Source organism: Antedon mediterranea, chromosome 1 (genome assembly GCF_964355755.1).
Source record: "Antedon mediterranea chromosome 1, ecAntMedi1.1, whole genome shotgun sequence".
NCBI lineage: Eukaryota > Metazoa > Echinodermata > Crinoidea > Comatulida > Antedonidae > Antedon > Antedon mediterranea.
The window spans coordinates 24,291,795-24,308,883 of NC_092670.1; the positions used below are offsets into that span (position 1 = coordinate 24,291,795).

Below are 17,089 nucleotides of genomic sequence, written 5' to 3' on the forward strand. Positions count from 1 at the left end.
TATCAAAACAGTCCATGAAAGTTTTTGTTTGTAATATGATACTTCACACTTAAGGCGTGATGAAGTGACCCCCAGACTTGACCTTAGCAATAAAATAAAATAAATTGAGTCTGTTTCATATCAAAGTTATTCACTTCTGTAACAAAATTCACATTATAGAAAGAGAAAAGAAACGTTTAATTATAACTCAAAAACCACATTGTCTGACAGATTTTTGCTTTTAATTACATTTTTTAAGGTAAAATAACTATTATATGACAATAAAATGACACATTCAAAAACAAATTTGAAATAAAAAATATTTTTCAGAGGGACAATATATCTTTAAAACTGTTAAGTCAATAAGCGAGCAGCGTTTTTTGTAAGAAATATTTCTTGTTTAAAGTTGAACAGAGTTCAACTTCAACGTTACGATCGGTAAAACTGACTGACCAATCAAATAGTTCATAAATTACGTCATCATTGTTTGTGACAATTCTTATTTTTTACAACGCGACGATGTTTTTTGTGCTCTTTTAAAGTCTGACATTTCAAAATAACATTTGTAAGTAAAACTAAGTTTTAATATAAAAACAATTTAATTTAATGTTGTCTTTAGTGTAAAGACTAGATTAAGATATCAGCGAAAACATGTCCTAGGCCGGCTGGGTTGAAGCATCAAAACCCCTAACTTTTTCAATTTTGACACGGGCCCGGCTGCGCGTGACCGGCCTTGGCTTTTCAAAACTTCACGTCCATGTGTCCCAGCAACGTCGAAAGAACCAAGAAACCAACGATCACGTAAAAATTCGCGACGGAAAAAAAGGCTTTAGGCGCAAAAAAACAGTTCCGTATATTAAATATGGTCTATAAAAAACCCACTATATTCAAATAATTATATGACAAGAATCTACTGGCCTCAGATGCTATCTCCGGGCGTGTTGGAAAAAAAAATTCCCGTGGGGCATGCCCCCGGACGCGATTTTTTTTTTCGTACGTAAGTTGGGGACCCCTTCATGAAACGTCACCAAATAAACATGAATAATTCATCAGTTAAATTTGTTGTTCCGTGTGCACCCAAGCGTATAGCAACAAGAAGTGATTACACAACTGCGATACGATAAACGATACTTTCTACAGTAGGCCTAGGATTATAAGTCAATTCACGTGATTGCCTTCGCGCACTCTTCTTCACACAACATGTGTCGAGTCGAGGCTAATCGACAGCTAGGCAAGACATTAAACCATGGAGGTATATTTTTATACCTCTATGATTAAACTAAGTAGTAATTCATTGGACATAGCCCAAAGAAAGCTTAGAGCCACAAGAATAAAGAATGTGTATATAATTTGTGTACTGTATTTTTTTAATTCTGCTATTTTATTATCAAACAATATGCATGTACTCAAAGGAACTTTAAAAATGCCCGTATATGAACACATGAGATGGGAAGATTTGACCCACGAGAATAAAAAATGTATTTTTGTGTAATGTTTATTGTTTAATTTTTACTTATTACTCGGATTGTGTCATACCAAAGATAACTATCTTTGGTCATACCTAACACACACACGTCACACACACCCCCACACAGCTACTACTAGAATAGACACACATGGGTTTAGAGACTAATAATTAGGCCTAATAGTATTAATAGAAACTATAATTTTAACACGTAATTCTTTAGTAATAAATTATATTAAAAACACCATAAACTAAAGGCTGATTATTTCGACAATCCACACACAACGCCGCTATCTTCTATGAAATCGCACGCCGCAACAACAGCGAAGATAGGCCTAGAATCGTACCGCACTTGTGTGCTCACTTCTTGTTGCTATACGCTTGGGTGCACACGGAACAAGAAAATTTAACTGATGAATTATTCATGTTTATTTTGTGACGTTTCATGAGGGGGTCCCCAACTTATGTACGAAAAAAAAAATCGCCCCCCGGACCCCCCTAGACGATTATTTTTCCCATATCGTCCCCCTCTTTTTCAAAATCATAGATCCGCCCCTGCTTTCTCTCTGCTTCTCTTCCACGCCCATTATGACCAGGCAATTTCTTCTGCTGTATTGTTCAGCTTCGTTCTAATAGATCTGTACAGTTACATAGTCACACAAAGGCCCATGTCATGTTTGAATTGAATATTGTAAGTTTCCAGTTCTTAGCTCGTAGCCGGTCAAACAATGTTAACTTTATCATGGGGAAACCCCTTATTTCTCCATGACTTTACCAAGTCACCAACGAATCTGTGATAACGAATCTCATCATACCATTTTGATAAAGAAGAAAAAAAATGCCAATAGGCCTACTTTACAAATCATTACATTATATCGCTACTACAAAACAGGCTATCAAGTTTAATTCATTCATTCAAGAATATTTAATAATTTCGATAATGGTAAATAACAATACATATGATTAAAAATAGTAAATCTATAAAATTCTTTACGTAATTAATATAACAAAATTAAAATTTAGTGTCGATTTACACAAAACATGATACATCTTCAATTGCTTTTCTCAATATTTGATTACACGTCATTATTTTAAATATGAAATCTTCTCACAGTGGATTAATGAGAGTGCTGGATTTACGTACTAGCATCTATATATAAATTTACGTAAGGGCAAAATTCGGTAAATCGCAATTTATTTCTAGAATTTTTAATCGATGGTATATAAAGTTGGTTCGTACTTTCGGTACGGATTTTAACCACTAATTGATGTAACCCTGTTTACTAATTAAATTGAGTTAGATAATTAGTTATTGACAATTAAAACGAATTTAGATTCAACGATTTGCCCCAAATAGGGATGTCTTCCGATCGTGGTATACACTGTCATAAGGCCCATTTACACTTGGACGATGGACGATAAATATATAAACATGCTTTTTTTTACATGAAACAAAATAAATTAGAAAGGTTTTCGTTCTAGAACTATAGGATAATCATTTATGCTGTCTTTGATAAAAATAATATTTTAAAAATTCCAATCAAATGACGTCATGATAAATAAAAACAATAAAATCGTTGTATTGTCACGATATTATTGCTCTTACTAATCGTGATGTCATTTGATTGGACGTGTAAAAATATCATTTTCAGCAAAGGAAGCATAGGAGGTTATTCTATAGTTCTAGAATGAAAAGCTTTTATATTTCTTTTGTTTTATGTATGAAAAATGCACATTTGTCTATTTATCGTCGATCGTTATCGTCCTAGTGTAAATGGGCCTTAATGCATGTCCATCTTGAAAAATACCCGCATACAATAACACGAGGATGCTTCGCCTTTTCCTATCTCCTCCTACGATAATTGTATTTAATGGCTGAAAACCGGTTGAACAGCTCAAGTACAGCATCATAATGTTGAAGACAGGTGTATCGTTACATGTATTTTTTCGACTATTCATTCAATCTTTTATTTCGGAATCTCTGGTCCATAGAAAGTAAAAAGTACATATAAATGAAATGAAATAAACAAGACTACTACTACTCATCTTAGGATGGCATTCCATCTGGAGAGCATCTTCGACTTAACTAAGACATTGCTTATAATCGTTGAGACTAAAACATTTTCGCTTGCATTTAGTCTACCCATCAGGCCATATATTGATTTTCTTAACAATTCATAGAAAGAAGGAATTCTACATTCCGTAAACATAATAAGGATGGCATTGCAATGTCGAGGCCTTTGTAGCAACATTCTTAAACCATTATTATTGTAACATACTTGGAGAGATCGCAAGGTACCCTGATTATAATTGCACCATAATGTAGCACAATACATATTTACACAATATGTTCTAAATAAAACACATTTTACATTGATAGAACACATACTAAATTTACTGACCAAGGAGTTGGCTCGGATACACAAAGATCTGTATTGCCGCTTTATATCGAAATCACATAAATCCAAGGAGATAACATGACCAAGTCAACATATTCTAAGGTTTTACCATTAATGGTAATAATAGGTTTCAATTGAATCCACCATGACTTAGGACTGATTATCATACAAGATGATTTCTTAGAATTGTAAACAATATCATTTTTGGCCGCAAAGCATTCAGACATTTTAATTAAATGTTGCAAACCTGATGCAGAAGGTGATAAAAGCATCATCTGTATACGATAGGTTGTTAAATTTATTTCAATAAACACTGTGACAGTGACAGTTTTAACGAAGTATTAAATCGCAATTGTTTTACTCTATTTAGTGGTATATTAATTATAGGTCTTTAAAAAAATTGTCTTTACTGAGTGGATAATAAAGAACTATAAAGTAAAGAATAATTTAATATAAAGAATATATGAAAAAAATTGTTCCTCTTTTTACCTATCCTCATCCCCAACCCTTAACCCTAATGTTAGATACAAAACACAAATTGGGTTTGTTTAAATGAGTCCAAATCAAAAAATGTGGACTCATTTTGTTTCTCTTTCGGAAGTAATTCCCAGGGTGCTAATTTTGGTGTACTACATAAATCATTGTGTCTATTTATTTGTTTCTGTAAACGACAAAGTTTTATAGTCCTACATTTGAAATCGCCAGTTTTTTTTACGCTAGAAATTACTTTGTATTCAAAAACCATCTAGTGATTCATAATTTTTCAAAAAAAAATAAAAAAATCTAATCATCAACAATGTTTATAAACCAGTAGTTTATATTAGTATGAAGCAGTTTTTATTATTATATCTATTATTACACAAATAGATTGAAATGATGATTAAAAAAAAAGAATGATATATAATATTAAATGATCTAAATAAATTATAAAATCTGTGCATAAGAGTATTGTATACAATATATTTACAGGTACACAGCAAAATTCTGATTCTTGTTTTAAGAAAAAAAAAACTTGTTTCAAGCAAAATATTTCTTGAAACAAGTAAATTTTGACTTGTCCGTATTTCAATACTTTTTGGCTTACCAAGAATCGTAAAATTCTTAACAAGAATCACACAAATTCTTATCAAGAAAATTATTCTTACCAAGAAATAATACTTTAAGAACAATATTCTTACCAAGAATTTAATTGCTTTTTTCATTCTTGTTTTAAGCAGTATCTGCCTTAAAATAAGTAACAATTTATCGATTTTTTTAAATAGAATTCTTGTTTCAAGCAATATTTTTCTTAAAATAAGTAAGAATATTCCGATTTGTATTTTTTTGAATTCTTGTTTCAAGCAATATATTTCTTAAAATAAGTAAGAATATTCCGATTTGTATTTTATAGAATTCTTGTTTCAAGCAATATATTTCTTAAAATAAGTAAGAATATTCCGATTTGTATTTTTTTGAATTCTTGTTTCAAGCAATATATTTCTTAAAATAAGTAAGAATATTCCGATTTGTATTTTTTGAATTCTTGTTTCAAGCAATTTTTTTCTTAAAATAAGTAAGAATATTCCGATTTGTATTTTTTGAATTCTTGTTTCAAGCAAAATATTTCTTAAAATAAGTAAGAATATTCCGATTTTTATTTGTAGAATTCTTGTTTCAAGCAATATTTTTCTTAAAATAAGTAAGAATATTCCGATTTGTATTTTTTAGAATTCTTGTTTTAAGCAATATTTTTCTTAAAATAAGTAAGAATATTCCGATTTTTAATTTTAATATTCTTGTTTCAAGCAATATATTTCTTAAAATAAGTAAGAATATTCCGATTTGTATTTTTTGAATTCTTGTTTCAAGCAATTTTTTTCTTAAAATAAGTAAGAATATTCCGATTTGTATTTTTTGAATTCTTGTTTCAAGCAAAATATTTCTTAAAATAAGTAAGAATATTCCGATTTTTATTTGTAGAATTCTTGTTTCAAGCAATATTTTTCTTAAAATAAGTAAGAATATTCCGATTTGTATTTTTTAGAATTCTTGTTTTAAGCAATATTTTTCTTAAAATAAGTAAGAATATTCCGATTTTTAATTTTAATATTCTTGTTTCAAGCAATATATTTCTTAAAATAAGTAAGAATATTCCGATTTGTATTTTTTGAATTCTTGTTTCAAGCAATATTTTTCTTAAAATAAGTAAGAATATTCCGATTTGTATTTTTTGAATTCTTGTTTCAAGCAATATTTTTCTTAAAATAAGTAAGCATATTCCGATTTGTATTTTTTGAATTCTTGTTTCAAGCAATATATTTCTTAAAATAAGTAAGAATATTCCGATTTTTATTTGTAGAATTCTTGTTTCAAGCAATATTTTTCTTAAAATAAGTCAGAATATTCCGGTTTGTATTTTTTAGAATTCATGTTTTAAGCAATATTTTTCTTAAAATAAGTAAGAATATTCCGATTTATATTTTTAGTTTTCTTGTTTCAAGCAATATATTTCTTAAAATAAGTAAGAATATTCCGATTTTTATTTGTAGAATTCTTGTTTCAAGCAAAACTTTTTTTAAAATAAGTAAACAAGAAGTCTATCAAATAAAAACCAGTAAATGTTTACTTATTTTAAGAAAAGTATTGCTTGAAACAAGAATTCTATCAAATTAAAATTCGTAAATTCTTACTTATATTGGGAAAAAAATTGCTTGAAACAAGAATTCTATAAAATATAAATCATTAAAAATTTATTTTAAGAACGATAAATGAATACTCATTTTAAGTAATATTTTACTTAAACAAATAAATTCAAGAATGTTATAAAACATAATATTAACAATACTGTTATTTTCATTAAGAACTACAATTTACATGACATTAGGTACAATAATATATACAACTTCTTTAAAACAAACTTGTTTTTATTAATAATAAAATGCCATCAAAAGAAAGCTTAAAAACATTAAAATAGAAATAAAATACAAATTTCGTAAAATTCTTCTCCCGCACCTGGGCTTTAAACTATTAGGTGTCTTTAAATTTATTAATGTATACTAATGATGATTCAACAGCCTTTGTCAAGTGTACAGGTGTGTTTTCATCACAAATCACTAACTGTTAAAGGATAGTGAGGCCTACTTCTTTTCATTTTGGATAATCGAAATCCAGAAGGTAAAAAGTGGAGAGGAGAGTAACTAGAGCCTCATCTAATTTTGCTTTCTTTGTAGTTAGAATTGTTTGCTAAACTTTAATGTAGGCCATTTCTGTGTCCAAAAGCAATACCGGCATATTACCTGATCGGCGTGAAGACCAGGATTCTGGATCTTTATTCATGTTCCTAAAAATGAAAAGAGATTAATATAGTTTTAGTTATTACTGTATTTAAAATATGTGTAACATCATCAACTAATTGGGTACGGTGTGGTTTTAGAGTCCTATATCTGGGGCGGTAAACACAAAAACATGACGCAATATTAGAACGGTGGTAAGAATAATTTTACATTATAAGACATAAGGGTGGGTGGAATATGCATTTGAACTTTTTAATCACAAACTTTGCCCTGTTTATACCGATCCCAAAGACAGGCCTGGCTGTATCTATTATTTTTAGTTAAATTATTAGGGTCTAAATTTATTTTTAATATTACTATTTAGGAAGACAATACGCAAAACGGTGCTCAATCCTGATTGATGTTTTTATTCCGTATCAATGTTTATAATAACAATCATACAATTAAATGTAAATTTTGTTTAATTGTTTGATTTTAATAAATTATTGTAAACATAGTATATACCTCGAATTTTAAGCTAAGATAAATTTGATTTTAAAAAAACACTTTAAGATATTTTTTTTTAATGTACATAATGTTACTTGTATTTTAAATTTTTAAAAACACTAAATACCTTCAAGGTCGGCAGACTTTTTTTGATGAGTTTTTCCCAACAAATATGTTTGACAGATTTGACAACATATGGGTTATCTTTGAACCTAACCAAAAATAACAAATTGAAAACATTATATTATATAAATTTATTTAAATGAGTGGAATAATGTATGGACATAAACTTGATATACTGTAGCTCAAATTTTTAATAATGTAGCCTACAGTTTTGTAGGTGGTCAATGTAAAAGGAAGGGGAAAGGGTGGGCTGGCCAGGAGAGCATTAATATGTCAAAAATTAATATTCATAAATCATTTATTTAATTTTAGTTGTCAAAGGGAGGAGTGCATGACACTAGCTTGAGTCGAACCAAGCTGTTAAAAATACGTACACAATATGTACACGTATTTTCCTCACTACCATTGGTCCATTATAAAACTATTTATGAATAGATAAAAGTACAAAAACATACACTGTACTTACGAGATGGAGGACTGGTGTTTCTCTTTAAAATACCAAAATAAACTATATTATTCTCTTCTTTGGAAAAATTTGCTAAGCACTTTTTTAAAAAGCTTTCTTTTGTATTTCATTCCTCTTTGCCTAGTAATAATTAGTATCCTTCGAACTTCTTCAATTACCTAACAAATAATTTAAGATATTGTAAATAACACAGTTTTTTAAAAAGAAATTTAATATAACAATTTTAGTTATGCAGTACGTATGTTTTTTGTTGGTTTTTTTAGTATGTTTTTTTTAAATTTAGAGTTAAAAACATAAAGTTTCAATATCGATGTGATCACTTCGGGGATTACTTAGTGTGTACAATTAATTAAATATAAAGAAGTGTTTTTAAATGTCATTATATTTCTCATTGGAATATGTGTATATAATACAGTATAATCCTTCGTAGATATTTCATGGCTACATTACAAAATAACTGTTAGTGTTACATTATAATTGTATTATCTATTATTAGGCCTTCCTTATACCTAGCTGAAATAGGTCCGACAATATTTGTCCCCTCTGTCAATTTCTGAACTAAAATGCTAAGCTAAACCTATACACCTGTCCGTCAGTACAGGCATAGTAGGCTAGCCTAGACCTACTAGTTCCAGGCCTACAGTATTACTAACTAGGAAGGAGCCTAGGCTAGGCCTAGACTGCTGGCAGATTAAAATATAATTATTAGGCCTACGAACCTGTTAAAATATTGGCCACTTCTTCATCTATTTCTCGGATCTTCAACAAAGCGTCTTCCTTCGACATTATATTAGACTAATCTTACTAGGCCTATTGAAGCATTTAATATATAAATTGCGATGAAAGGTGTCTTTTACTTACAAACTCTAGATTTTGAATGATTACTTTAAAAAACCGTTGGCCATGATCCCGCCGGGAGCTAGGTCATCGACCACACACAGTGTTGTTTTTCAACTATAACCAAAAATGTATCGCTGGCCTTTTACCCAGAATGTATAAGGTCATTATACTGCTCAACGTTAAAGCATGGAGGTATAAACCTCCATGGTGGTTAAAGCAAATCTATAAAACGTCTGGACCAATAGTAATACGACAGACAATAATAATGACACATGTTTGTTGCAGTCCGAAAAAAAGCGATAAGTTGGTGCCAGTAAACTGAAGTAGGTACAGTATTTGCTACCCTATTTGCTAAGGCATTACAATTCAATTCATGGAAATACTCCGAATTTTCGAGTAACATGTGGAATTGGTGGTTCGCTGCCCGGCAAGCTTTGGAATTTACAATTCGTTTTACAAGCATGTCATAAGACGCCATTTTAAGGACGAGTATAACAATCGGCAACCTCCTGCAGTTGACGATGGAAACATCAGTATAAGTATGCCTGGAGAAAACGAGGATGCCAATTGAGGATGAAGTAGAACTAGGCCTAGACTAGGAGACTGACGAAGTTAATGAAGAAAAAAACTATTATAACGGGGATGATTTATCAACTGACGATAGTAGTAGTGATAATTCTAGTATTGTTATACTGTTAATGATTGTTTAATATTAATTATCTTGTTGATGCTCAGCAAGAAGGCCTACTAACTAGAGGATGAACAAGCAGATAATAGTATAAAAAATGCTGATTTATTTCTACTAAAATTAAAAAGGAGAGAAACAAGATTCCACAGGTAAGCCATTTTGCTTTAAAATTACAATAATTATGCATTTTAAACTATTTTTTATTAGAGAAATACGTCTTTTTCCTAGGCCTTGCTGGTACTGTTATTATACAGGACTATAGTAACTATAGGACTTGGGTACTAGGCCTAGGCATTATACACTCTAAGTTTATGTTGCATTTTTTTGTGACCAATTTCATTGTTACAAATAACATTTTTTTTGTTAGGCTGCATAGCTCCCCAACTAAAACACAACTTAGTTTTTAAACATATTAAAACTTGAATATAAAAAATATTAAATCAATATTATTTTCTTTAGGTTGCAGTGCAATCGATTATTCAAAGCACAAACAGTTTGATTACCCAGATTCTTTCATCAGTTGAAACTGAAGTGCTAACTGCTCTACCGTTGTGTGAATATAAGGATATTGACAATCTATTTTAAGTAAAACATTTCTCAAAATAAGTATTTTTAAGAATATTAAAATAGAATTGACTTCAATTCAAGCAAAAATAGTCTTGATAGGATATACTGTAGTATGATATTGACTTCTTATCTTAAGTAAAACATTTCTCAAAATAAGTATTTTTAAAAATATTGCGAATCTCAATTTAAGCAAAAATAGTCTTGATAAGATAGTATGATATTGACTTCTTATTTTAAGTAAAACATTTCTCAAAATAAGTATTTTAAAGAATATTGCGAATCTTGATTCAAGTAAAAATAGTCTTGATAAGATAGTATGATATTGACTTCTTATTTTAAGTAAAACATTTCTCAAAATCAGAATATTGCGAATCTGAATTCAAGCAAAAATAGTCTTGATAGGATAGTATGATATTGACTTCTTATTTTAAGTAAAACATTTTTCAAAATAAGTATTTTTTTAAATATTGCGAATCTCAATTTAAGCAAAAATAGTCTTGATAAGATAGTATGATATTGACTTCTTATTTTAAGTAAAACATTTCTCGAAATAAGTATTTTTAAGAATATTGCGAATCTTGATTCAAGTAAAAATAGTCTTGATAAGATAGTATGATATTGACTTCTTATTTTAAGTAAAACATTTCTCAAAATAAGTATTTTTAAAAATATTGCGAATCTCAATTTAAGCAAAAATAGTCTTGATAAGATAGTATGATATTGACTTCTTATTTTAAGTAAAACATTTCTCAAAATAAGTATTTTTAAGAATATTGCGAAACCTAATTTAAGAAACTTTGTCTTACCTAGAAAAATATTTATTGTTTTAAGTAATTTTTAGAATTCATCAATCTTGATTTAAGAAAAATTATTCTTGATAGGGATAAATATAATATTGATTTCTTATTTTAAGTAAAATACTTTTCAAATTAAGTATTTTCAAATCTTGTTTTAAGCAAAACTATTCTTAATAAGAAGAGAATGATATTGACTTCTTATTTTAAGTAAAATATTTCTTGTAATAAGCATTTTCAAGAATATTGCGAATCTTGATTCAAGTAAAAATAATCTTGATAAGGGTAGTGTGAAATTGACTTCTTATTTTAAGTAAAATATTTCTCAAAACAAGTATTTTCAAGACTATTGCGAAACCTAATTTAAGAAACTTTGTCTTACCTAGAAAAATATTGATTGTTTTAAGTAATTTTTATAATTCATCAATCTTGATTTAAGAAAAATTATTCTTGATAGGGATAAATATAATATAGATTTCTTATTTTAAGTAAAATACTTTTCAAATTAAGTATTTTCAAATCTTGTTTTAAGCAAAACTATTCTTAATAAGAAGAGAATGATATTGACTTCTTATTTTAAGTAAAATATTTCTTGTAATAAGCATTTTCAAGAATATTGCAAAACTTAATTTAAGAAAATTTGTCTTTTCTAGAAAATTATTTCTTGTTTTAAGTAATTTTAAATCTTGACAAGAAAAAAAATACTTATTTTAAGAATTTTTTCTTAAAACAAGATTTTTTTTTCTTGCTTAGAATTTCAAATTTTGCTGTGTAGGCGCTAATTAGGAAAGGAACAACTACAGTAAAACAAGCACATTTACTGGGAAAGTACTGTGTGATGGATATTTACAACATAAATAAAACAATATAAAATATATCAACATTGAATATTACACAAAATTCAATGTTGCGTAATTACATGTAAACATAATTTATATACAATTGTGTACACATATCTGTAAATTTACATAACATATACATATCAAATGTCAACTTTTGTCATGTTAATTTCTTGTTGAAAGTTTGGTTTGCGGGAATTGCAAGTAAACATATGCACGATAGTGTACAGATACGGATTAATGCACGAGTTGATAGGAATTATGAATGTTGCCGCCCAAACATATATTTCATCTGGAATGTCCCACCTTTCCGTCTCTGAACAAATCCCCATCAGTATGACAGGGAACCAGCAACTGAAATCGGTGAAAACTATTAATCCTAGTTTTCTAGCCATTTTAACCTGTTCCTTTCTCCTCAGTCGTCTGTTAACCGTTGCACCTGAACGTTGAACAGAGAAGAAAATTGCAACATAACTCGTTGCGATCACGATAAAACCTAAACCATTGAATCCAATAAAAATGACAATAGCATACTCCCAGCCTGGCCATCGACTTTTTGTTAGCGGTAGTGCAAGGCAAACACTCTGTTTCCCATAGTAGTTTTCGCCAAAATACGATAAATTAATAAAGTCTAATCTGTTTACAAGTGGAAGAAAACTGAGAACAATCCAAACTAACCAACTAATACCGATAATATTTTTACACTTTGTACTGTTCAGCCGTTTTGTAGTGAAAGGGTTCACGATGTTAACTGCACGGTCAATGCTCAATATCATCAATGTAGTTACAGAACATTGACCGGAGAGAGTAGAAATAGCACCCGCAAAGCTACAAAGAAAACTGCTTTTCCAATATATCGCAACTATCGCATACCGTCCTCTGTAGTGTATATCTGCACTCGCTATGATGATCAGATAAACTGCCATCAGCAAATCAGACACAGCCAGATTAGTGATGAGCATGGTTTGCACCTTATTAACATTACTATCATTATTCTTGTTAAACCGTCGTGATACGATTACAACTACATTACCAATGACAGATAAAACACCAATAACCAACATCAATACTCTTAACACTTCTCGTTTTAGTAAGTCTGCACAAGAAGCAAAGGCATCTGTTGGTTCGCAGACATCAATGTGACCCACGAGACAACACAGACTAAACAAATCTGAATATCTGAAATAATTAACACAAAAAAAACCATAGTTGTAAAGTAATGTCATTTTGTACATCTAACCTGCCTCATATATTTTTCAGTTGCAGAACAGTTATATTTAGCAACTACTTTTGTACGGATTGAAATCAGCGTAGAAGATGGCATCGAATATCTTAGCATTAAAGAGAATAATACAGTTTTGCAAAAATTATTGGTATGTCAACTCTCCCAATACTGAACTGGTTTCCCAGAAAGTATGGTATTCGGAATGTGTTTTTAATGGTAAAAATGAATTTTAGAATATTTGAATTTCAAGAGTTTCTGGTTTTCAGAGAGTGCCGTATTGAGACAGTTGACTGTATTCTTTTAATTAAAGGTCATAAAATGTGAATGCGTGTACAGTTTCAAAAAACTAAATGTAGTAGGTGCTTGAACAGAAATAAAACAATATTTGTAAATGTATGGGTATTCAGGTCCTTTCAATACTCACAGTTCTGTTAAGGTCTTTAGTTCTTCAAAGGTTCTATCTCTGTAATTCTGTAATTTGTTGTCCGTCAAGTTTCTGAAAAATATTAATATAAACAACCCGTTAAAAGCACAATGATGTTAACAAATGATTCGGCCAGAGATTGCGCAATGAATAATAGTTATATTGTTGGTTGGTAGGTTAATTTTTGCTTGATACGTTTAGTCGTTGGTCCCATGCACACAGATGCGCATATTGTCTCTTTCGGTTACAAAGTCCTATTTCATTGATACAAGATCGGATTCGCCATAAAACGTTCCAGTATCCGTTTTTTGTTTGTTTAATGTACAATATTTGTATTTAAATTAAGTTTTTAATGAGTTGGTTAGTTATTTAATCTATTCCTTTTGTGAATCATTTTGATAGTTGTGATTTTGTATTATATTTCCTGGAAAAACACAATCATAATTGTGAACGCGTTTCCGTTATAAAATGAAAATACTAATAATAAAGGTATAACAATTAATTAAATATTAACGCCCGTATTCTTAAACCGGACTTTAGTCGTAGTTCGAAGTTCGACTTGAAAAAGTCGTAGTTCGAGCTATTACTTCAAATTCGATTAAAAAACGAAGTAGTCGAAGTTTGCAGTTCGACTTAATGAAGTCGAGCTTTAGGTCGAGTTGCACACGTCTGGGTAACAAAGGCTATACATTGGCCAATGACAAGAGAGTATTTGAGGAGCAGACGAAATTTTGCGCATTGATATCACTTTCCATTTTCTTACAACACTTTTTACGCATCAGGACTATATACATGAAAAATAATTTTAATCGTTAATTATTAGAACAAGATCAGTATTAATTTAACAGTGAAGTATATTTGATTAACAACAAACAAAATCTTCAAACTATATTTAGGAACCATGGCGGTACGGTAACTTTTATATTTTCTAGGCCCCCAAAAAAGTATGATCGCGACGAACCACGCACTTCATAGCGTGACAAGAAAGTGCTAGGCCCCCTAAACATTCCATCGCGTCGTGAATTTCCGCATCTGCCATTGTCGCTAATGGCGTAACGTAGTTCAAGTCGGACTTGCGCGAAGAAAATTTGTAATTTGTATACGGTTGTAAATAAAGATGATTTTCATTATTATAACTTATACCAATGTATATTTAATTAAGCTAATATAAAAATAGATACTTTATTCTTCAATATCTGACCAATATAACAACTAAATTACTGTTACGTTTTTCATAAACATCGTTTAAAAACCATTTAGTCGACCATTTAGCCTGCCCCCTCCAAGACTAATAAAATCGATCAAAATCCGTCTCGATTTAGTCGAGGTTGGCCTGAATTAGTCGGCGATTTAGTTGAAGTTCGGTTTATAAATTAAAATGACGTCATTTTTTTAGTTTTAGCTTGAACTACGACTAAAGTCCGGTTTAAGAATACGGACGTAACGCCATGTTTACAAAAACAACTTAATGTTTAAATAAATGATATGATTGTTAGGCAAACTAGTTCTTCCTTTGATTAAAATACTTCTTAGAAGCAGTACTTTAAAGCAAACTTTGATTCATCTTAAATTGTTTATATTTGAAATACGTATAATTGTTAAAACGTAAAATGTTCAAAACTTACAAAATTAAAATCGATGAAGCAAAACAAGCAAATGCACCATAATCTATAGTAGTTATGTTGTTTTTATGTAAATAACTGTTGAAATAAAAAGAATGATTTTAAATGGCAATTTCATAATGTCAATGATAGGCCTATAGTGGAATTAAGATGATTCAATTAAAAAAATTCATCAATGTTACATAACAAAATAATACTTGAATCATAGATATTTTATATTTTTTAAAGGATGCACAAAAACGCTTTTAATACGAGTTTCTATGTTATCAAATTACAAATGCATTAGGGCTACTTAAATTGATTCAATATTTATGTGTATTAACTATTAATGTGTGTATTTCATTTATATATTTTGAAAAATGCATAATGATAGATTATTATAAAATATTTTAATTAGACGTCGAAACAAAACATGAAGTCCTATTAATTCTAAAACATTCTATAAAAAATTGTATATTATAGTAATTATAAAAAGTACCTACAGTTTTTCCAATGCCGACAAATCATTAAACGTCTTGGCTGACAGTGTACGTATTTGATTATCGTTCAAATGCCTTCAAAGAAATAAATTGTAAACAAAATAATATGATGGCAATTGTATTCTTAGGCATAATATGGCTTTTTTGTCTCTATGAAACCATATTTATATTATTTATATAATTACTGATTTAACTTTGTTTCAGTGTTATACCTATTTTACACAAAATAAATTATTCTTGATTTTACATGAAGGAAACAAATCAGTATTACAATATTTACTTAAATAAACGTCTAATTATAATATTTAACATGACAACTTTATTATTCTTTAAATGACTTTAAGTTAACATCTTTTTTTATTTCAAACACATTTATACACTGGATAAAATATCCTAATTCAAAAATAAGTTTTCAACATGGTCCTGTTTAAAACTATAAAACCTTAACTAAACTACAGAACAATGACAAAATATATATAAAAAAAAAGAATATGAAAATTATTTATATAATAAAATTTACACATTTGAATGGAAGCACATTTTTGAATTATTACAAGTATTTTATTCCAGGCATTTGCATTTACAATACTTAGGCCTAGAGCGCGAACTATTGAAAGTAATGCAGATATTTTGATTATTCAAATAATATAATATAGTTGGGTGTTGAATAGATGTCTGTCATAAAGCATTTCAATATTTACACAAGCCAGGAGGTGCAATACCATTTATGCATTTATACATTAAACACGTTAGGGCATAATAGTCATTAAACTAGTTATAATGTTAGTCAATTAGCATTATAAAAGCAATTTAACGTAGTTATAAAAATAGAACACTTACAGTTCTTTCAGAGATGTCAAATCAGAAAAAACATCGTCTGGTAATGTACTAATTTGGTTTGAGTACAAATACCTTCAAAGTAAACATAATACACAGTAAACATGCTATTTACTCTATTGAAAACTTTTTAATTTGCATTATACACTAATAAAAAATTTACCGTATAATACTGATTTAACTTTATTCAGTATTATACCTATTTTACACAAAATACATTATTCTTGATTTTACATGAAAGGAAACAAATCAGTATTACAATATTTATTTAAATAAACGTCTAATTATAATAATTAACATGACAAATGTATTACTCTTTAAATGACTTTAAGTGTTTATTCTTTCTGTCTTTCTGTTCCCTCTATTGTCACGCCATTGATCTTTTTTTAATTTCAAACATATTTATACACTGGATAAAATAACCTAATTCAGAAATAAGTTTTCAACATGGTCCTGTTTAAAACTATAAAACCTTAACTAAACTACAGAACAATGACAAAATATATATAAAAAAAAAGAATATGAAAATTATTTTTATAATAAAATTTACACATTTGAATGGAAGCACATTTTTGAATTAATAC

The 17,089-nt window shown here is 29.1% G+C and overlaps 1 protein-coding gene and 1 long non-coding RNA gene across 2 annotated transcripts; both read right to left on the minus strand.

Annotated features, from left to right (window-relative positions):
* Positions 1 to 6,788: 6,788 nt before the first annotated feature.
* Positions 6,789 to 9,223, minus strand: LOC140063521 (uncharacterized). The gene is made up of 4 exons (XR_011847627.1): positions 9,052 to 9,223; positions 8,191 to 8,348; positions 7,729 to 7,813; positions 6,789 to 7,162 (listed from the first exon to the last, which is right to left on the minus strand). It is a non-coding gene; the product is annotated as an uncharacterized lncRNA (long non-coding RNA).
* Positions 9,224 to 12,043: 2,820 nt separating this feature from the next.
* LOC140043319 (G-protein coupled receptor GRL101-like) lies at positions 12,044 to 17,075 on the minus strand. Its single transcript, XM_072087824.1, has 6 exons — positions 17,056 to 17,075; positions 16,509 to 16,580; positions 15,672 to 15,743; positions 15,193 to 15,267; positions 13,568 to 13,639; positions 12,044 to 13,097 (listed from the first exon to the last, which is right to left on the minus strand). Exons 1-6 carry the CDS (start codon positions 17,073 to 17,075, stop codon positions 12,062 to 12,064), a joined length of 1,347 nt encoding a protein of 448 aa, XP_071943925.1. The 3' UTR covers positions 12,044 to 12,061.
* Positions 17,076 to 17,089: the final 14 nt, after the last annotated feature.